Source organism: Carettochelys insculpta, chromosome 14, assembly GCF_033958435.1.
Source record: "Carettochelys insculpta isolate YL-2023 chromosome 14, ASM3395843v1, whole genome shotgun sequence".
Lineage (NCBI taxonomy): Eukaryota > Metazoa > Chordata > Testudines > Carettochelyidae > Carettochelys > Carettochelys insculpta.
This window is the reverse complement of record NC_134150.1, coordinates 42,789,670-42,806,553: the sequence shown is the minus strand read 5'-3', so window position 1 is coordinate 42,806,553 and position 16,884 is coordinate 42,789,670. Positions and strand designations below refer to the sequence as shown.

General features: G+C 43.2%; 1 protein-coding gene across 1 annotated transcript in view; it reads left to right on the top strand.

Annotated features, from left to right (window-relative positions):
* FANCA (FA complementation group A) overlaps nucleotides 1-16,884 on the top strand; it is a 56,762-nt gene that overhangs the window by 4,029 nt on the left and 35,849 nt on the right. Inside the window, exons 2-9 of the mRNA XM_075009137.1 lie at nucleotides 2,286-2,428; nucleotides 3,242-3,337; nucleotides 5,150-5,223; nucleotides 6,138-6,250; nucleotides 8,225-8,307; nucleotides 8,828-8,861; nucleotides 13,274-13,340; nucleotides 14,690-14,802. Coding sequence (XP_074865238.1) covers nucleotides 2,286-2,428; nucleotides 3,242-3,337; nucleotides 5,150-5,223; nucleotides 6,138-6,250; nucleotides 8,225-8,307; nucleotides 8,828-8,861; nucleotides 13,274-13,340; nucleotides 14,690-14,802 — 723 coding nt within the window. The remainder of the gene's footprint in view (nucleotides 1-2,285; nucleotides 2,429-3,241; nucleotides 3,338-5,149; nucleotides 5,224-6,137; nucleotides 6,251-8,224; nucleotides 8,308-8,827; nucleotides 8,862-13,273; nucleotides 13,341-14,689; nucleotides 14,803-16,884) is intronic.

Genomic DNA, 16,884 nt, shown 5'->3' with positions numbered 1-16,884 from the left:
CAAGCCATGTTTCATATTGTTGTAAGACCTCCAAAGGTAGGCCAAGAGGAGGAGAATGGGAGGCACACAGGTGAAGTCCTTGGAGGAAGGAGGCATGGGGAGGGGGAAAGGATATGGAAGCACACTCAGACCTCGGAATGAGGTGGGGGCAGACAGAGCTCCCTGGCATGGAAGAGGTGGAATGGGGGATGTAGTCGCAGACATGAGAGAAGTTGGGGGATTTCAGGAGGTCTGCAATAGAGAAGGATGGAAAGATGCTTGAGAAGAAGGATGCAAGGTGCTCCTAATTTGTTTAATCAACTGGGTGCAAAAGCAGTAAAGTGTGTGACTACCAGTAGTAAATCTGTAGGTATTTATGGGAGTACTTTGTACATATGAGAGTGTAAGTACACAGCTGCAGTCAGTCACTTCTCTCAGTCCATCTTCAGTCCACTCTTTTCTCATAGTACGGTAGATACTGGGTGAGGCTGGTACATGGTATCTTTTAAATGATCTCTCAAATAGCCTTAATTGGCATGACTGTCCTACCAGTTATAAAACAATAACCTGTTTTGGCAAGATAAGTTTAACAATCTGCTTAGTAAAATCATATGTTCCTTGTAACACAGTCTCAGGTCTTTCTGCAGATTCATTAGTTTCCCAGAAGTAAATGAGGACTGTCATATCACTTTGTATTTCTAAAAACAGCATGGTCAACCTTTTCTAAGGCACCAAAAAAAAAAAAACAACCCTTCATCAAAATAACATTATTAGGTTTCCAAAGTCGAGCTCTCAGAAGTTAGGAAATGCCAGAATTAAGGTTGTCTGTGCAACCTTAATTTGATTTCCTTGTGTATATGCATTATGGTACAATTTTGAATGGTGTGATCACTGTCTCATTCCCAGGAGGAATACAGCTGCATGCAGTTGCCCTTCGTGATCAGCCAAAAGCACTTGCTGTTTAGGGCTTCGAAAGGCTAGGGCTGTATATGACTAGAGTTGGGGAATTTTCATTCACATCTTCCTATTTATTCCCTAGTAAATGCACTTAATGCTTACTGTTCCAGGAGTCTATTGTTGTCTGACCCATTGTTCAGTCTAGTTCCTTGAGCCTCCAAGACTCAGATCTGCCACTTGTCCTCCCTCAAGAGGTTACACAGTTCTGTCCTCCAATATATGAACAGTCCATTTAATACAGTGGACCCAAAAGATACATAAACATATTCAATAAGATTACCTAAAGATAATATTTATCACATACTATCCAGATGGTGCAATTGAGTATGCTCGGGTCTTCTCAGTGGCTGTGTCTGCACTAGCCCCAAACTTCGAAATGGCCATGCAAGTGGCCATTTCGAAGTTTACTAATGAAGCGCTGAAATGCATATTCAGCGCTTCATTAGCATGTGGGCGGCTGCAGCACTTCGAAATTGACGCACCTCGCCGCCGCGCGGCTCGTCCCAACGGGGCTCCTTTTTGCAAGGACCGCAGCTACTTCCAAGTCCCCTTATTCCCATCTGCTCATAGGAATAAGGGGACTTCGAAGTAGGTGGGGTCCTTTCGAAAAGGAGCCCTGTCGGGACGAGCTGCGCGGCGGCGAGGCGCGTCAATTTCAAAGTGCCGCGGCCGCCTGCATGCTAATGAAGCGCTGAATATGCATTTCAGCGCTTCATTAGTAAACTTCGAAATGGCCATTTGCATGGCCATTTCGAAGTTTGGGGCTAGTGTAGACACGGCCAATATCATAACGCATATAGCAGAGTGGACACCCAGGAAATGAGGAATACACAACTAATGACCACTTCTGAAATTGATTCATGGATATGCCTAAAAGGTGGTGTTCTAGAGTTGAACCACACAGTTCTGTCCTTGAGAGAGATGAAGAAAGTCAGGCCTGTGAGCTGAAGGGTCCAGTCAAGGGACAAAACTGTGATTCCTCCCCCCCACCCCTCATAACTCTGATGTAGTCTTTCTCAGTGCTGATGGGTAAAGACCCCTGGACTTTGAGTATCTTGTTAATTTTCAAATTCTGTCACTCGGAGAAGCGAACAATATCTATCATATTGATAGTCAGCAATAATTTTTTAAAGAAAAGATCGCCCCTTTTGAAGTGGTGGTGGTCTGTCCATTTTGTAGATGGGGCGGGGGGGGGCAGGTTGGGGGAAGGAAATGAGATAACTCATTATCAAGCAATATAACCAAAGCCAAAGATGGAGAGACTGCTAGCCAGGTTTAAACACAGGAGCTGTCAGTTTCCAGTCTAGTTCTCAGCCCACAATCCTCATGCTGTTAACTTTCCTTTGCAGTCTCTGTTCTGCAGGAGCAGGCCTCAAGGCTGGGAGTACCAATGGGAATCTTGTCCGCCAAAACTGCTGCTACTAGCATTGCCCAGATTTGTGAGGCTTCTGAGGAGTCCAGACAAACTGCACTGTTGAATGTGGAGCAGAGAGTAAGAGAAAAATTTGCTCTTATACCCAGAAAGATGAACGTTAGGAGAGAGAGGCTTTGTCTATGGTTATTCTTGTTTTTACACTTTCTTTAAGTCCACTCTCTGTCCTCCATAAATATGTATGTAGTCTCCAAAAGTTTTTTAAAAAAGGCAAAACCAGTATTCGAGCTAGAAAGCTGATGGTTTGGTTCATACCTGTGTGTTGTAACACCCTTTAGAATGGGAGTATTCTTTTCATAAACAGACGAAACTATTTATCCATAGAGATGGTACAGTGTGAATCATAGCACGGTAAGCTTCTTGTATATGAGTCTTCTTCAGTATGTCCTAGCCCTTCCCAACAGGGTTCATTTTGTTCTGTCCATTTGTTTAGTTTTTAGCATCCCTGCTTTCATTTATAGCTAATTATTATGTTTTGGGTTTTGTGTGTGGACACCAGGAGCTCTACTGAGACTATCAAATCACTCCACCAAGGCCACTGACTGGGCATCAGGTCTTGGTGATGAAGAGGCGATTCCTATGCTGATGCTTGAGTTCATAAATTCACATCACTGTAGTGCCATCACTAGTTTAACAAAAATAGTTGCAAGGGTGTATGTGTATGGCCGTGATTTCAGTCACTACTGACATGGTGTGCATTTGAACTCCTAAACCAAAGGTGAAAAGTTCAGCATGGCTTCACCTATTGATTCCCTGGGCCATTCAGTCATTTCAAATTCATCAAACAAGGGAAAACGGAAAGATGTCTGTAAAATTAGGTATAGCATTTACTGAGAGGATATTTTTTCCATTTTATTTTTGGGGCAATTCCAGAAAAAATTGTCTTGTTTGCTTCAAACTGTCAAGGATTTGGTGGCGGACAATGCCTTCTGTCATTTGCTGTTCTGTCAGGAGCTGTGGAAAATGCAGGTAAGACCTGACGAGAGGTACTGGTCCTGCAGACTATAGGGACAGAACGTTTAGATTATTTGTGTGGATTATGCATTCATCTCTTACCAGGGGAAAAGGAAGCATTATTTTTAGTATTGATTGACTTTGGCTTTTGGCATCAAAGAGTGGTGGTAAATGTCAGCTATTCTGTCTCTGCTTCTTATGTGAATGCGAATGTTTGTCAGAAATGCTGGATTGATAGCATTAGAGGCCAAATCTATTTTTTTCCACAAAAAATGTACAATTACATCTGCCCTATAAGTTTCAATCATTCCCTGTAGGGAAGGGTAATGACTATATGTGGGTTTTATTTTGTCACTTGTTACCTGTGTGCTTTCCATGTAGTACCAGTAGCAATAGTGAGGTCTGCTGTAGGCTTTATGGTTTCCCTGGCACGTCTTTCTTTTTTGCAAGTAAAACCTTGTTAATGGTAGATGTTTTGAGGAGAGAGTTGCTAGAGATTATGGACATGTGCCTGTGATGGACCATACTGTGAATGCTACGCTCAGGGCAGCAGCTAAATCCCTCTCCCACCCCTATTCCAAACTGGTGATTTATTCTATAATTAGACTCTCCAAGCCAATAATAAAGGAACTGGTGCCATACTATACTGGTTAACCAGAAGCCAAATACTGTTGTCTTTAGGCGTTCTAGCTCTTGGCTCCCTCCAGACAAGCAGGTTTTACATAGTGAGGGATTATTGAAAGCCTAATTCACGACATGTGAGGGTTTTACTAATCCCAAATAATCAGACACTTATCCGTTATACCAATATGTATCTCAGATTTTACCAAAATACTGTGCCATCAGCCAAGCCTTGAGCTGTGCTACACTGCACTTTTCGTGGTAAAATTTGAGAACACCCAATTCAGTTCATTTCAAGCCAGTGAATAGGCAGGACCTTGTTACAACTTCCTGTTGTTGTCCTGAACTGAAGATTAGACAGACAGACAGTTATCATTTCACTGAGGTATCCATTGCCCTTTTGGAAGGCACATAATCAGGATTATTCAAGGGACACAGTGACTGGAATGATTTATAATCATGATTTTTAATAAACATTTTGAAAGTGGATAGGAGAGAATAGGACTACTGTGATTCTTTTTATTGGTATTGTTGCAATGTTGAGCTCAGGATTTTCATGCGCTTAACTTGACAGTTAGGTTTTTAGTTTTTTAATGTTAACCACTGGAAAGTTTGCTACTATAAATGCTACTATCTTCCCTCTAAACTGTGTGGCTGCAGAGCCACCTGATGAGCCCTGTGCAAGTGCTCAGGGCTGCTAAGTACACAGCTGCTGTGGCTGAGAAAGAGACATGCTCCTTTGGCCCCAACAGCAGGGCTGGGTTAATAAAAATGCTTTAGCGGCTGAATCCCAAGGCCCTACACTAAGGAGGGTTCCCCTTTGTTCCGGGTCACTGGGTTGGAGCCTATAAAGCTTCTGTATTCAGAGCCAGCCCGTCCTGGTGGGAAGAGGAGGCAGCTCTGTGTGCTGCCACTCCTCTGTTCCCCTGACCCTCAGCTCCACTGCCCATGCCCACTGCCAAAGCCCTCATTACCCACTCCCCCAACCCTGATCCCCTTCTCACACTCTGAATTGCTCATCCTCCCCACCTCCCCCACAGACCATCCATGTGCAGAATGGTGCACATAATAATAAAATGCCCTGTGGAGGTGGTCGCACATCATCTCACTATTGTTGCACATAGGTTCCCATAACAAAATTCATTCTGCATGTGGACATAAAAAATGAGGGAACACCGCATCTGACTGCAGTGTTACTCCTTTTAGAACCCTCCCGTGTTGGAAGTTGTATGGTATCTGCACAGAGGTAACATTGTTAGCTTGGGAGAGCTTCTGGAGAGGTAAGTACAGATGTGTGTCTTCGGTATCTCAAAATCTACAGAAATCTTATCTGGGATTAGTTGTTAATGTCTTGGCCTGATATTTGCTGCAGAAGTTCTTATTTGATCATAAAAATAAAATTGGTCTGGAATAGAGATCTTGCTATGTGCAAGCTGCATGCTTCTGTCTTTGCAAGGCAAAGTGTTGTTACAGTTGTACCCTAGAGAATAAATTGATGTAGGACAGAATCTTTGATGACAGACTGAAGTTAGAAGTTGATATATTGGAATGATTAGGCTTTCCATAAGTTGCCATTTTTGGCATCATGTGGCAAAAACCTTATCCTGAGAACTTACAGATTCCATTCGGGGTTAGCTGCCATGTGATTGAAATACCACATGGTATTTTGCAAGTGCGTCCCAGGGTGTTCCAATAAATAAAAGCAATCTTTCAGATGTTTCTCTTATGGTTTGTAAAGAGATTGGAGACTTCTTGGCTCCCATAATATTGATCTTGCATTATTTTTCTGATCCTGATGGTGGAATAATTTAAATGCATTGCCTATTTTAATTAGTTAAACTTTGGAAAAACCAACCAGGTGACTGGAAGAAACCAGTCCCAGGAAGTTAGGTAATTCCTTCAAGGTTAAGAACTTTTTTCTTCCAGTTCTTTAAGGATATATTTTTATTGTGGAGAGAAATAATTATTTTAAAATGAGATTTCAAGATCAGTTGTCTTTCTGTGGGCATGTTCTTTCAGAAACATTTTGTAAAGGAAATAGAGCTTTCAGTTGGCACGACTTTAAGAAATAAATACCAACCGCATAGTCAGTTGTGGAGCCATCTGTCCTTTCTTGAATGTTAGTTGGAGGAAAATCAAATATCACAATAAAGGGAGTGAAACAAATCCTACCTGGTTTTTGTTGTGTTCTCAGCAATTCGGACACCCCTGCTGTGGTGGAGTGGCTATTCAGCAGCTTTTGTCTGTTGTGTAAGCAGACAAATGATTCATCCCTGCATCTGGAGATTTGTGAGCACGTACTTTCAGGTAACCCTTTTGAGTGTAGGTATTTAACACCATGTAGTCTAAAGTACTTAAGCTTTAGAATCTTCAACAGACAGTATTCTATGTAGAAGTTTAGCTATATGAAAACAGTGTTCAGCCTGTATTTTTATAATCTCTTTTGATGAAGAGGGCTTCGTTTCTATAACGTTAACACAGGGGTCAGCCACCAGAATAGCAAGAAAAGCCATTTTTTTCGAAGTCATTAAAGAACTCAGTAATTCAAGAGCCACAATGCATGTGAATATGAGACAGTCCTTAACAAATAATGTAAAACCAGACTTTTTATAACCCTATTTTAAGAACAGTGCACATACAATGATTTGTAATGCAATACATGTTTACTGCAGGATGTTCACAAGCCTTTCGCATATTCTATTTCCTCACACTTTACATGTGTGTTTGTACCACTCTTTTCCTGACTTTCACTTCCAAACCTTCTCTCTCTCTCTGGGGGATGCTGCAGGGAGTTATCTAAAGTTTTGAGGTCACATATTGTTTGCTATTTAGATAAGAGTTGTTCATTTTTGAGCTTTTATATGTTCACTGTTTGTAAAAAAACAAAAACAAAAAAATCAGGAGGGGTGTGGGTGTTTGCTTGTTTTTTTTTTTGACTCTGCGATTATTGCATCAAGAGCCACAAAAATGTCCTTAAAGAGCCACATGCGGCTCCAGAGTTGCAGGTTGCGAACTCCTGCGTTAAGAAAATTAAAGACAGTGAATTCTTTGACTTTTAACCTGGAACCATAACTTTTTCATTCTTTAGTCCTTCATAACTTTATTTTAATAATTAAGGGGATGTCCAGTCCAATACTTACCCATGAAAGCTCATTACATAATAAATAAAATTTAGCCTTTAGGGTACTGCATGACTGTTTGCTTTGCTTTGTTTTGTGAAGCCACAGAGTAACACGGCTACCCCTCCGAGACTACCTTCCAATACAGGCCATGATATCATAGTGGTAGCTAAAATCTCCCGGTCGTCTTCCCCCTACCGGGTCTCCACTATTCCATTTGTCTCTTGTTACTTTTAGCATGTAGCTTTACAATTAAACTTTTTATATTCTGTCACATGAAGGGCTAGTAGCCTGAAGTTCAGGTTTTGATCAACAACAGGTACTGGAGAGGGGGACATGTGACCAGCACTCTCTTTTCTTAATCGTGATCATGTCTCCTCCTGATGGTACCCATCATCCATTTTGGTACTAAAGGAGATTAGAAAAGCCCTAATGCTCATCAGGATTCTGTTTTTGTGTGTTCTCCTATGCCCACTTTTTGGTCTTAATTTTGTGCTTCTCTTTTCGGGTTCAGAAAAAGCCAAAAGCTTTGTCATTTGACTGAGGAGTAACAGTCAGCTCTTTTGACTACTGGAATTGCCAGGCAAACTCAGTTATTTGGTTGAAATTTTTGCATTTGCATTCTTGAAAACTCAGCATTCAGACTTTTTTTGTCTCTGACTGAATCTCTTCTAATAGTCGGGTGAGTTAATCCTTTGCCACAGGTCTCCTCAGGCACAGTGTAATTTCTTTTGTAGTGGTTTACCTGAAGAGTAAAACTTTGAAAAGCCAATGAGCTCTTCATGTATTTGAATTTGTAGTGTAACGAACAAATAAGAATAAGCCACTTAAAAAAATGCGTAACGTATATGACAAACAACATATTGTCATTTTATTGTATTGTGTGATGCTGAAATATTAGTAAAAGACCTGTTTGATTTAAGTTCTTATATGGCCACTGTCATTGAGGTATCTGAGCACATCGATGATGTCTGATACCTCTGGTCTTTGTGTATGAGGAATAATTCTGCCTGTAAGGAGATATGTTGCCCAACACTAGGTTAGCTAACTTCACTGTGTAACAAATGAAATTTGACCAGCAGTACCCCGTCTGGGAGGCTGGATGTGTTCTTTTGTTGTTGGTAAAAGAGTGCTGAAACAGTTCTCCGTTCTTGATTTGCAGATTTTGTGATTGTGCTTCTTCAGAATGGAGTTCAGCAAACTTCAGATCTAGGAAAGAAGATGGAATTCCAGAAAATTCCCCACGTAAGGGCAAAATGTTACTACTTACGCACTTTTTTCAAGCACCGTTGATATACATGTTGCTTTATGGCATTCAAAATAAGATGCGGTAGCTGTTACAAATTGCTTACAATTTAACATAGCTAGGACAATAAGTCAGGTGAGGAATTGCAGAAGTAAACAGTGAGGAGATGGTTGCAGGGCAATTTTTGGAGAGTTTCTCTTGAACCTTCCTGAACTAATCTATGAAACTGTTTTCTCTCCCCCAAAATTAATAGGTTTGTAAAGGTGATTTTTAGTATCATGCATTCAGGGCTACCACTTTCTTTTCGACATATAGATTTGGCTTGATTTCTCTGCTTCCTTTTCAGTGAGCAGTGTGAATTAATGTGAAGTAGTAGAACGACTGGGAATCCTATAAATTTGTGAAAAAACTATTTACAATACAATGTTAAGAGTTAATCTAGAATTTTTTTAGCCAATTTACTTTCTCTGGTTATAGTATTTAATTTCTAAAGTTCTTAATTTTGTTATTTTTAAATAGATCTGCAATGCTGTACTGCAAAAAATGTTGATATGTAAGTACAGTAAGGTCTCAGTACATGAGACCCCTCCCCTCCTGCCAGTTCTGCTGACCACCCGCGTATAGCTCCTGCTCACCCCGCCTCTGGCTCTAGCTCACTACCCCTCAGGTGTGACACTGGCTCAACCTCCCCAGCTGTGGTTCAACCCCCCTGCTGGCTCACCACCCCACACACGTGGCTCTGGCTCAACCCTTTCCCCCCCCCCCCCCCCCGCAGTACCATTTCCATCCTCCTGCCCTGGTTCAGCACCCCCCATGCGAGGTTCCAGTTCAGAACACACACACACACACCCCTCCCTCCCCCCCCCCCCCCCCCCCCCCCCGGTTCAAACCCCTCGCACATGGTCCTAGTTCCGTCCTCCCGCTCCAGTTCAACCCCCTGCACATAGCTGCGGTTCAACACCCCGCCCTGGTTCAAACCTCCCTGCCCCCGCCCGCCCCCCCCCCCCACAGCTCTGGTTCCATCCTCCTGTCCTGGTGCAGACCCTCTGTGGCCCCACGCCCACCTCCCGCAGCCCCAGCCCACCTCCAGGCTTAACCCTCCTCAACTGCCTCCCCACCCCAAGACTTACGTTTCTTCTGCTTCCCTCGCAGCAGAATGTGTGTTCTGCTAGGGAAAAAGCCAGATCCCCACTTACGCGAAGGTTGGGTTACGCGATGGTGTGTGGTACGGAACCCTCGCCTAACGTCAGGGTCTACTGTATTGATTATTTATAATTTGGAGCTTTGTGCAATTTACTAAGATTATACTTAGCTTCATTTTTTTTCCCCTAGGAGATTTTCAAGGTCATTAAGGACCTGTTTACCTGTATTTCCTTTGTGCTGCATCACGTGCATGACTGGTCACTTAAGATACCTCTGTTGCATCTTCTTTTATTGTATAACCTCTTGTTCTTTTATACTCTCTCTCTTTGACTAAGAACTTTGAATTTGCATGTTTGATACAAGTGACTTGGAGCTAAGTCCCTGTGACATCGTAAGACATCATTTTTAACCAGCAGAATTATCTTTATATAGTGATGTGGTGTTCACCCATGAGTCAAGAAGGAGACTTTTAATTTGAACTGTGTGTGTAATCTTCAAATAATTATTCTCCCTGACTGTTTCCCATGAATCATGTATCCATCTTGTGTTGAGCAGTCCAGATTGTGTTGCTGAGTGGGCAAAAATAGGAATGCCTGAATTTTCATCACAATTCAAAAAAGACAAAACATAAGTCAAAGCTCTTCTGATCATCAGCAGATCTTCCTGATTTGTGGTTCTACTGTCCACACAGTTTGTGCACATGCTTGCGTACAGTCTCTCTCTGTCTGCAAGGAGAGCACCTAGTCACTGCCACTGATGCAATATGCTGGTTATAGAGCTTTGATCCCAACATATGATTATCCTGCTGTTGACCAGCTATTCCTCTGGTTTCTCAATGGCAATATAATACCTCCTGGAACTTTATATAAACTGCAGGGTATTCCACAAAGGGAAAATAATAAGGGACTTCATAATAAATTCTTTAGCTTGTTTAAATTTCATCTGCTGGTGTTGAGCTCTTTACACTTAACTAATCAGCTTCCTTAAAGCAGATTTAGATATTTTATAATGTTTGATAAAGACCTGGGTGTCAGCGTGAGAGCAAGAGTGGGAGCATTATGCTTTGTATTGGGCGTACAGTGATAGTGAGCTCCTCTGTCTGAAGAACCAATAGTCTCCTCCATTTAACATTAATTTATTTTCCTTTAGGAAGGGAGAGGAAAAAATAGAAAGGTCTGGCAGCTAAGGAAAAAGTGTGGGGAATCTGGAGCCGCGACTACACCAGCCCCTTCCTTTTGAAAGGGGCATGGTAATGAGCGAGGTTGGAAGATGCTAATGAGGCACTATCATGAATATGCAGCACATTATTAGCATAAAAAAGCTATATGTACATAAATTGATGGGCCCGGACCTAATTCATCCTAGGATTCTGAGGGAGCTGGTGTATGTTGTTGACGAGCCCTTGGCCATTATCTTTGAAAAGTCGTGGAGATTGGGAGAGATCCCAGATGATTGGAAAAAGGCAAATGTAGTGCTCATCTTTAAAAAAGGGAAGAAGGGTGATCCAGGGAACAACAAGCCAGTCAGTCTTACATCAGTCCCTGGAAAAATCATGGAGAGGCTCCTCAAGGAAGTCATTTTGAGGCACTTGGAGGAGGGGAAAGTGATCAGGAATAGTCAGCATGGATTCATGAAGGGCAAGTCATGCCTGACCAATCTGATTAGTTTCTATGATGAGATAACTGGCTCTGTGGATAGGGGAAAATCAATGGATGTGATATATCTTGACTTTAGCAAAGCTTTTGATACGCTCTCCCACAATATTCTTTTCAGCAGGTTAAAGGAATGTGGATTGGATAAATGGACAGTAAGATGGATAGAAAGGTGGCTAGAAGGTCAGGCCCGGCAGGTAGCGATCAATGGCTCGATGTCGGGATGGCGGTCAGTTTCTAGTGGAGTGCCCCAAGGTTCGGTTCTGGGTCCTGTTCTGTTCAACGTATTTATCAATGACCTGGATGAGGGGTTGGATTGCACCCTCAGCAAGTTTGCGGATGACACTAAGCTAGGGGGAGAGGTAGATACGCTGGAGGGTAGGGACAGGGTCCAGACTGACTTAGACAAATTGGAAGACTGGGCTGCAAGAAATCTGATGAGGTTCAATAAGGACAAGTGCAGAGTCCTGGGCCAGAAGAATCCCAAGCATTGTTACAGGCTGGGATCTGACTGGCTTGGTAGTAGTTTTGCAGAAAAGGACCTGGGAGTTGTAGTGGACGAGAAGCTGGACATGAGTCAACAGTGTGCCGTTGTAGTCAACAAGCTAATGGCATATTAAGTTGCATCAAGAGGAGCGTTGCCAGTACATCCAGAGAAGTGATTATTCCTCTTTATTCAGATTTGGTGAGGCCGCATCTAGAGTACTGTGTCCAGTTCTGGGCCCCCAATTATAGGAAGGATGTGGATGCACTGGAGAGGGTCCAGCGGAGGGTGACCAAAATAATTAGGGGGCTGGAGTATATGACTTGGGACTGTTTAGTCTGCAGAAGAGAAGACTGAGGGGGGACTTGATAACAGCCTTCAACTTACTGAAGGGAGGTTGCAAAGAGGCTGGAGAGAGGCTGTTCTCAGTGGTCACGGATGGCAGAACACGGAACGATGGTCTCAGGTTGCGGTTGGGAAGGTCCAGGTTGAACATTAGGAAAAACTTTTTCACTAGGAGGGTGGTGAAGCATTAGAATGGTCCACTTAGGGAAGTAGTGGAGTCTCCATCCCTGGAGGTGGTTAAGTCTTGCCTCGACAAAGCCCTGGCTGGGCTGATCTGATGGGTTTGGACCTGCTTAGAGCAGGGGGCTGGGCTCGATGGCTTTTTTAGGTCTCTTCCAGCTTTATTGTTCTGTGATAATGATGCCTGGGACAATTTGAAAGTTCTGCTTTCGAATCGTGCACTGCCCATATAGAAGGCCCCCGGACTTCGAACGCTCCTTATTCCTATTTGGTTTTAGGAATAAAGGACTTTCAAAGTCTGGGGATCCTTTCGAAAGGCGCCTCTCTACATGGGCGGTGCGTGATTTGAAAACGGCACTTTCGAATTGCTGTGGCCACCATTATGCCAATGAGGCACTGCGTATTCATGGAAGTGCCTCATTAACGTCTTCCAACCTCGCTCATTACCATGCCCCTTTCAAAATGAAGGGGCTAGTGCAGACAGCCTGTATGTTTCCTGCATCTCAGCACATTTCCTTTTAAAGATGGCTCAAAAAGAGAACCCCAGCCCTAATGAAAGGGCTCTTCCTTTTAAGCTTAAGATTTGTGTTCATTTCCATTCTGTAATTTTGAGGGTTTTGAAGTGTTACTTACTAGATATAAGATGGGGAAACCCCAGAGCTAGGACAGATGGTAGTGAATTAACAAGCAGCATTCTGCTTTCTCTTTAATATGGTGATGAGAATTAGTCATCTGTTAAAGAATATGTGATTATCTAGCATAAACCCCCTGCCTCTATGCAGAACTGTATTGTATATAGTGGGACTTCACACAGGTGCACAGATGTACACTAGCGCATCAAACAATAGGATGTAAGGCCCTGGGTTGGGGATTAAATTTTCATTTATGTTCCTCTCTAAATGGATTTAATTTCTAGTGTGTTCTGGGGAGCCTTTTAAATGGTTCAGGGTTTTAAAGCCATTGTGTTACTTTAAGAAATTTTCAGAAGAGCCAAGTGCTGATGAATCGTTCCTGCTGCCCATTTCCCTAATGGGGTCACCTCCTTAAAAAGATGCACATGTTGCGTGTTCTAATTAGTTCCTCCATGCTGTTTAATTATACCATTCCTTCCACCTTTCCTTCTCTTTTCTGACTGTGTTTTGTTTTATGTTGTGGAATCAGGGGTACTTGATGCTATAGCTAATGAAAAACAGGAAGATTCTTCTCAGTTACAGACTGTGAAGTTTTGGTAAGAATCTGCTATGATTATTGTCACTGTCTTCCCCCCGTCCCACTGTCCTATGTCTGTTTTCTACAGACATAAAGCTTTATAAAATGAGATTATTTTAACCTATTTACAAATAATTTAAAAGTATGGATACTTATTTTTGGCTTTCCCTCCCTTATCAAATATACATATGTAAATACCTTTATTTTCTACAGATACCATCACTGGTAAGTGTAGTAAAACGTATATACAAGTACCACTCCTGAACTGTATGGTAGCCCCACACAGCAGTCTTTGATTTCCCCAGGAGTTATTCCTACCCCAGTTCTGCTTCCTGTCTCCTGCAACTTCCACAAATTCAGCTCTCCGCCTGAGCTTCCTGCTTTCAGACATCCTTAGCTCTGCTTTGATCCTCTTCCCTATTAACATGCCTGCTATGCGTACAGCTCTGCAAATCCACAGATACCCGCTCTATATCCACCATTCAGTTTTGCAGATATTGGAGTGTATGCAGATGCTGGAAAGGTTGGGGCACTCCTGGCAGGGAGCTGTTGTTGTGGTGCGCTGCCAAGCACTCCTACCACATAGCTTGACCTGCTCTGCCCTGTTCCCTAGTGCTTACCAGGGAATGGGGTTGCAGCGCTCCTGGTGAACTGTGTGTCTGGGGCCTGAGTGCTTGTCCCACTCCCTGTTAGGAAAACCTAGTGCCAGGAGTGCCCCACCCCTGCTGAGCCCTGGGGAGTAGGACAAGCTCCATTGTAGGAGCATCCTTTTCCCCTTCCCCAGTAAGCACTGGGGAGCAGGTGGAACGGGACCAACTTCACAAAAGGAGCACTTGGCAGTGCAGAGCAGGACAAGCACCAATGCCCCAGCCATGGGCTTGCCAGGAGCACCCCAGCCCTGCTATCCCATAAGCACTGGGCACAGCAGGACAAAACCCTTGCCCTGGCCATGCTCCTCCATTGCAGTGCCCCAACATACTCCTCAGAACCAGCACGGTGAAATTGCTTGCTGCAGATACAGGTGTATATACATAAAGGGCAGGGGGTGGATTGCAGATTTGATACCTGTTGTTTCTAGTGGATGTGGATCCACATTTTTGTATCCATCTGGAGCTCTAGCTATGCATCTTCACTCTTCAATCCCATTTTGTGGTGTTCTGTAAAGGTGATTGAGAAGACTACCCACTAACTTCCTTTTGTGTGTGTGATTTAAAAAAGCTTGTCAGTGTTTAATTCATTTTGGTAGTTCAGCTGGTGGGGGAAAAATATTTAGAGGGGAAAAATAGTCATGAACTGTACTCCATCCATTGCAGACTGTGGCTGCTGTTCCTTGTCCCTAAACAGTTCTTTTGTTGTTTGAATTTGTAGGTTGAACATATTCACTGTGACAATGTACAAAAGCACCACCTCTCCAGAGCCTTTGCAACAGTTCTTCGTTCACACCCTGACTGAGATTCTTACCTACAATCCATTACTGAAAGGTAGAAATCAAGGAAGGCAGGGCTAGCTCTTCATGCTGTAGCTAGTGCATTACTCCTCAGCTGTAATGTGTTATATCCTCACTGCCTGAGGTCTTTTTTTAAATTTATGGTTATGCATTAGGGCAGGAGGGCTGCTGGTCTTTGGGGCCTGCTGTAAAGTCTGACTTGTCTAGGAAGACATGCTTTCCAATCCAAATATGTGGAAAATAGCTCCATTGAACTGTGGTGCGGAGCTTCTTGCCTGCTGTTTGGGAGAAGTTTTCACATAGTACTGATTGCAAGTGGTCAGTTAAACTAACCTAAGCCCAAAGCAACACTTAACCAGGTAACTTTGCCCTGGTAATAGTAACAGAGAGGAAGCCGTGCTAGTCTACACACTATCAAAACAAAAAGCAGTCAAGTAGCACTTTAAAGACTAGCAAAATAGTTTATTAGGTGAGCTTTCATGGGACAGACCCACTTCTCCAGACCAGAACAGACCCAATATTTAAGACACGGAGAACCAAAGACAGTAAGCAAGGAGGACAAATCAGAAAAAGATAAGCAAGGAGAGCAAATCAGAGAGTGGAGGGGTGGTGGGGAAGATCAAGAATTAGACTGAGCCAAGTATGCAGATGAGCCCCTATAGTGATTCAAAGTTTCCATCCCTTAGACAAAGGGTCAACGGGCACAAAACAGACATCAAAACACTCCAGATCCACAAACCAGTTAGTCATCATTTTAATGGAATGGGGCATTCTGTCAGTGACCTCAAGGTATGTGTGTTAACGAAGAGACATTATCGCTCCGTTTTAGAAAGAGAGGTGGAGGAACTGACATTTATATTCAAATTCGGAACATTAACACATGGTTTAAATCATGATGTGAACTTTCTGAGTCACTATAGGGGTTCGTCTGCATACTTAATCTAATTCTTGATCTCCGCCCCCACCCCTCCACTCTGATTTGCTCACCTTGATTATCTTTTTCTGATCTGTCCTCCTTGCTTACTGTTTTTGGTTCTCTGTGTCTTAAATATTGAGTCTGTTCTGGTCTGGCTATGGTCTGAAGAAGTGGGTCTGGCCCACGAAAGCTCACCTAATAAACTATTTTGCTAATATTTAAAGTGCTACTTGACTGCTTTTTGTTTTGCCCTGGTAAGGACAACGTATGGTGTCCTTCCAGCAAACCAGCACCACCTTAGCCTATGACCGTGGCTACACTAGAGGTTTTGGTGACAAAACTGGTGTTCTGCTGACAAAAGCTAGGGAGCATCCAGATTCCCAAGGCGTTTTGTTGACAGTAAATAGTCAGAATGCAGCACTTTTGTCAACAGTCTTATCCCGCGCTCCATAAGGCTTAATGCTTTTACAGAAAGCTGGTCTGGATGTTCCAGGGGGTCCTCTGTCGAGAGACAGGGCTACCTGGTGTCCTGGAAACCCTATCTCCTGTGCTTCCAATTGGCCATCTTTTGTTGAGAGAGCAGCCAGGCAGTCTGGCCACTCTCTGTCAGCAGAATGAATCGCTCTTGCAATCTGCTTTGCAATTTGGCCCAATCTGTTGACAGAAGTTTTGTCGGAAGATCTCTTCCAAAAAAATCTCCTGTTGGCAAATCGTTGTAATCTAGACATAGCCTATGGCTACGTCTACGCTAGCACAAATCTTCGAAATGGCCATTTTGAAGATTACTAATGAGGTGCTGAAATGCATGTTCAATGCCTCATTAGCATCCACTGGCCGTGGCCCTTTGAAGGTGTTGCTTTTTGCTGCCGCATGGCTTGTCCAGACGGGGGTCCTTTTCAAAAGAACCCCGCCAACTTCAAAATCCCCTTATTCCTATGATACAGTCTGCTGATAGGAATAAGGGGATTTCAAAGGTGGCAGGGTCCTTTCCAAAAGGACCCCCATCTGGACGAGCCACGTGGTAGCGAAAAGCAGCGATTTCGAAGAGCGGCGGCCTGCTAGTGAGGCATTGAATATGCATTTCAGCATCTCATTAGTAATCTTCAAAATGGCCATTTCGAAGATTTGTGCTAGTGTAGACACGGTCGATGAGTTCAGATTAGTTTTGAATTAGTGGTGCTGCACTGAAATCGCAGTCTT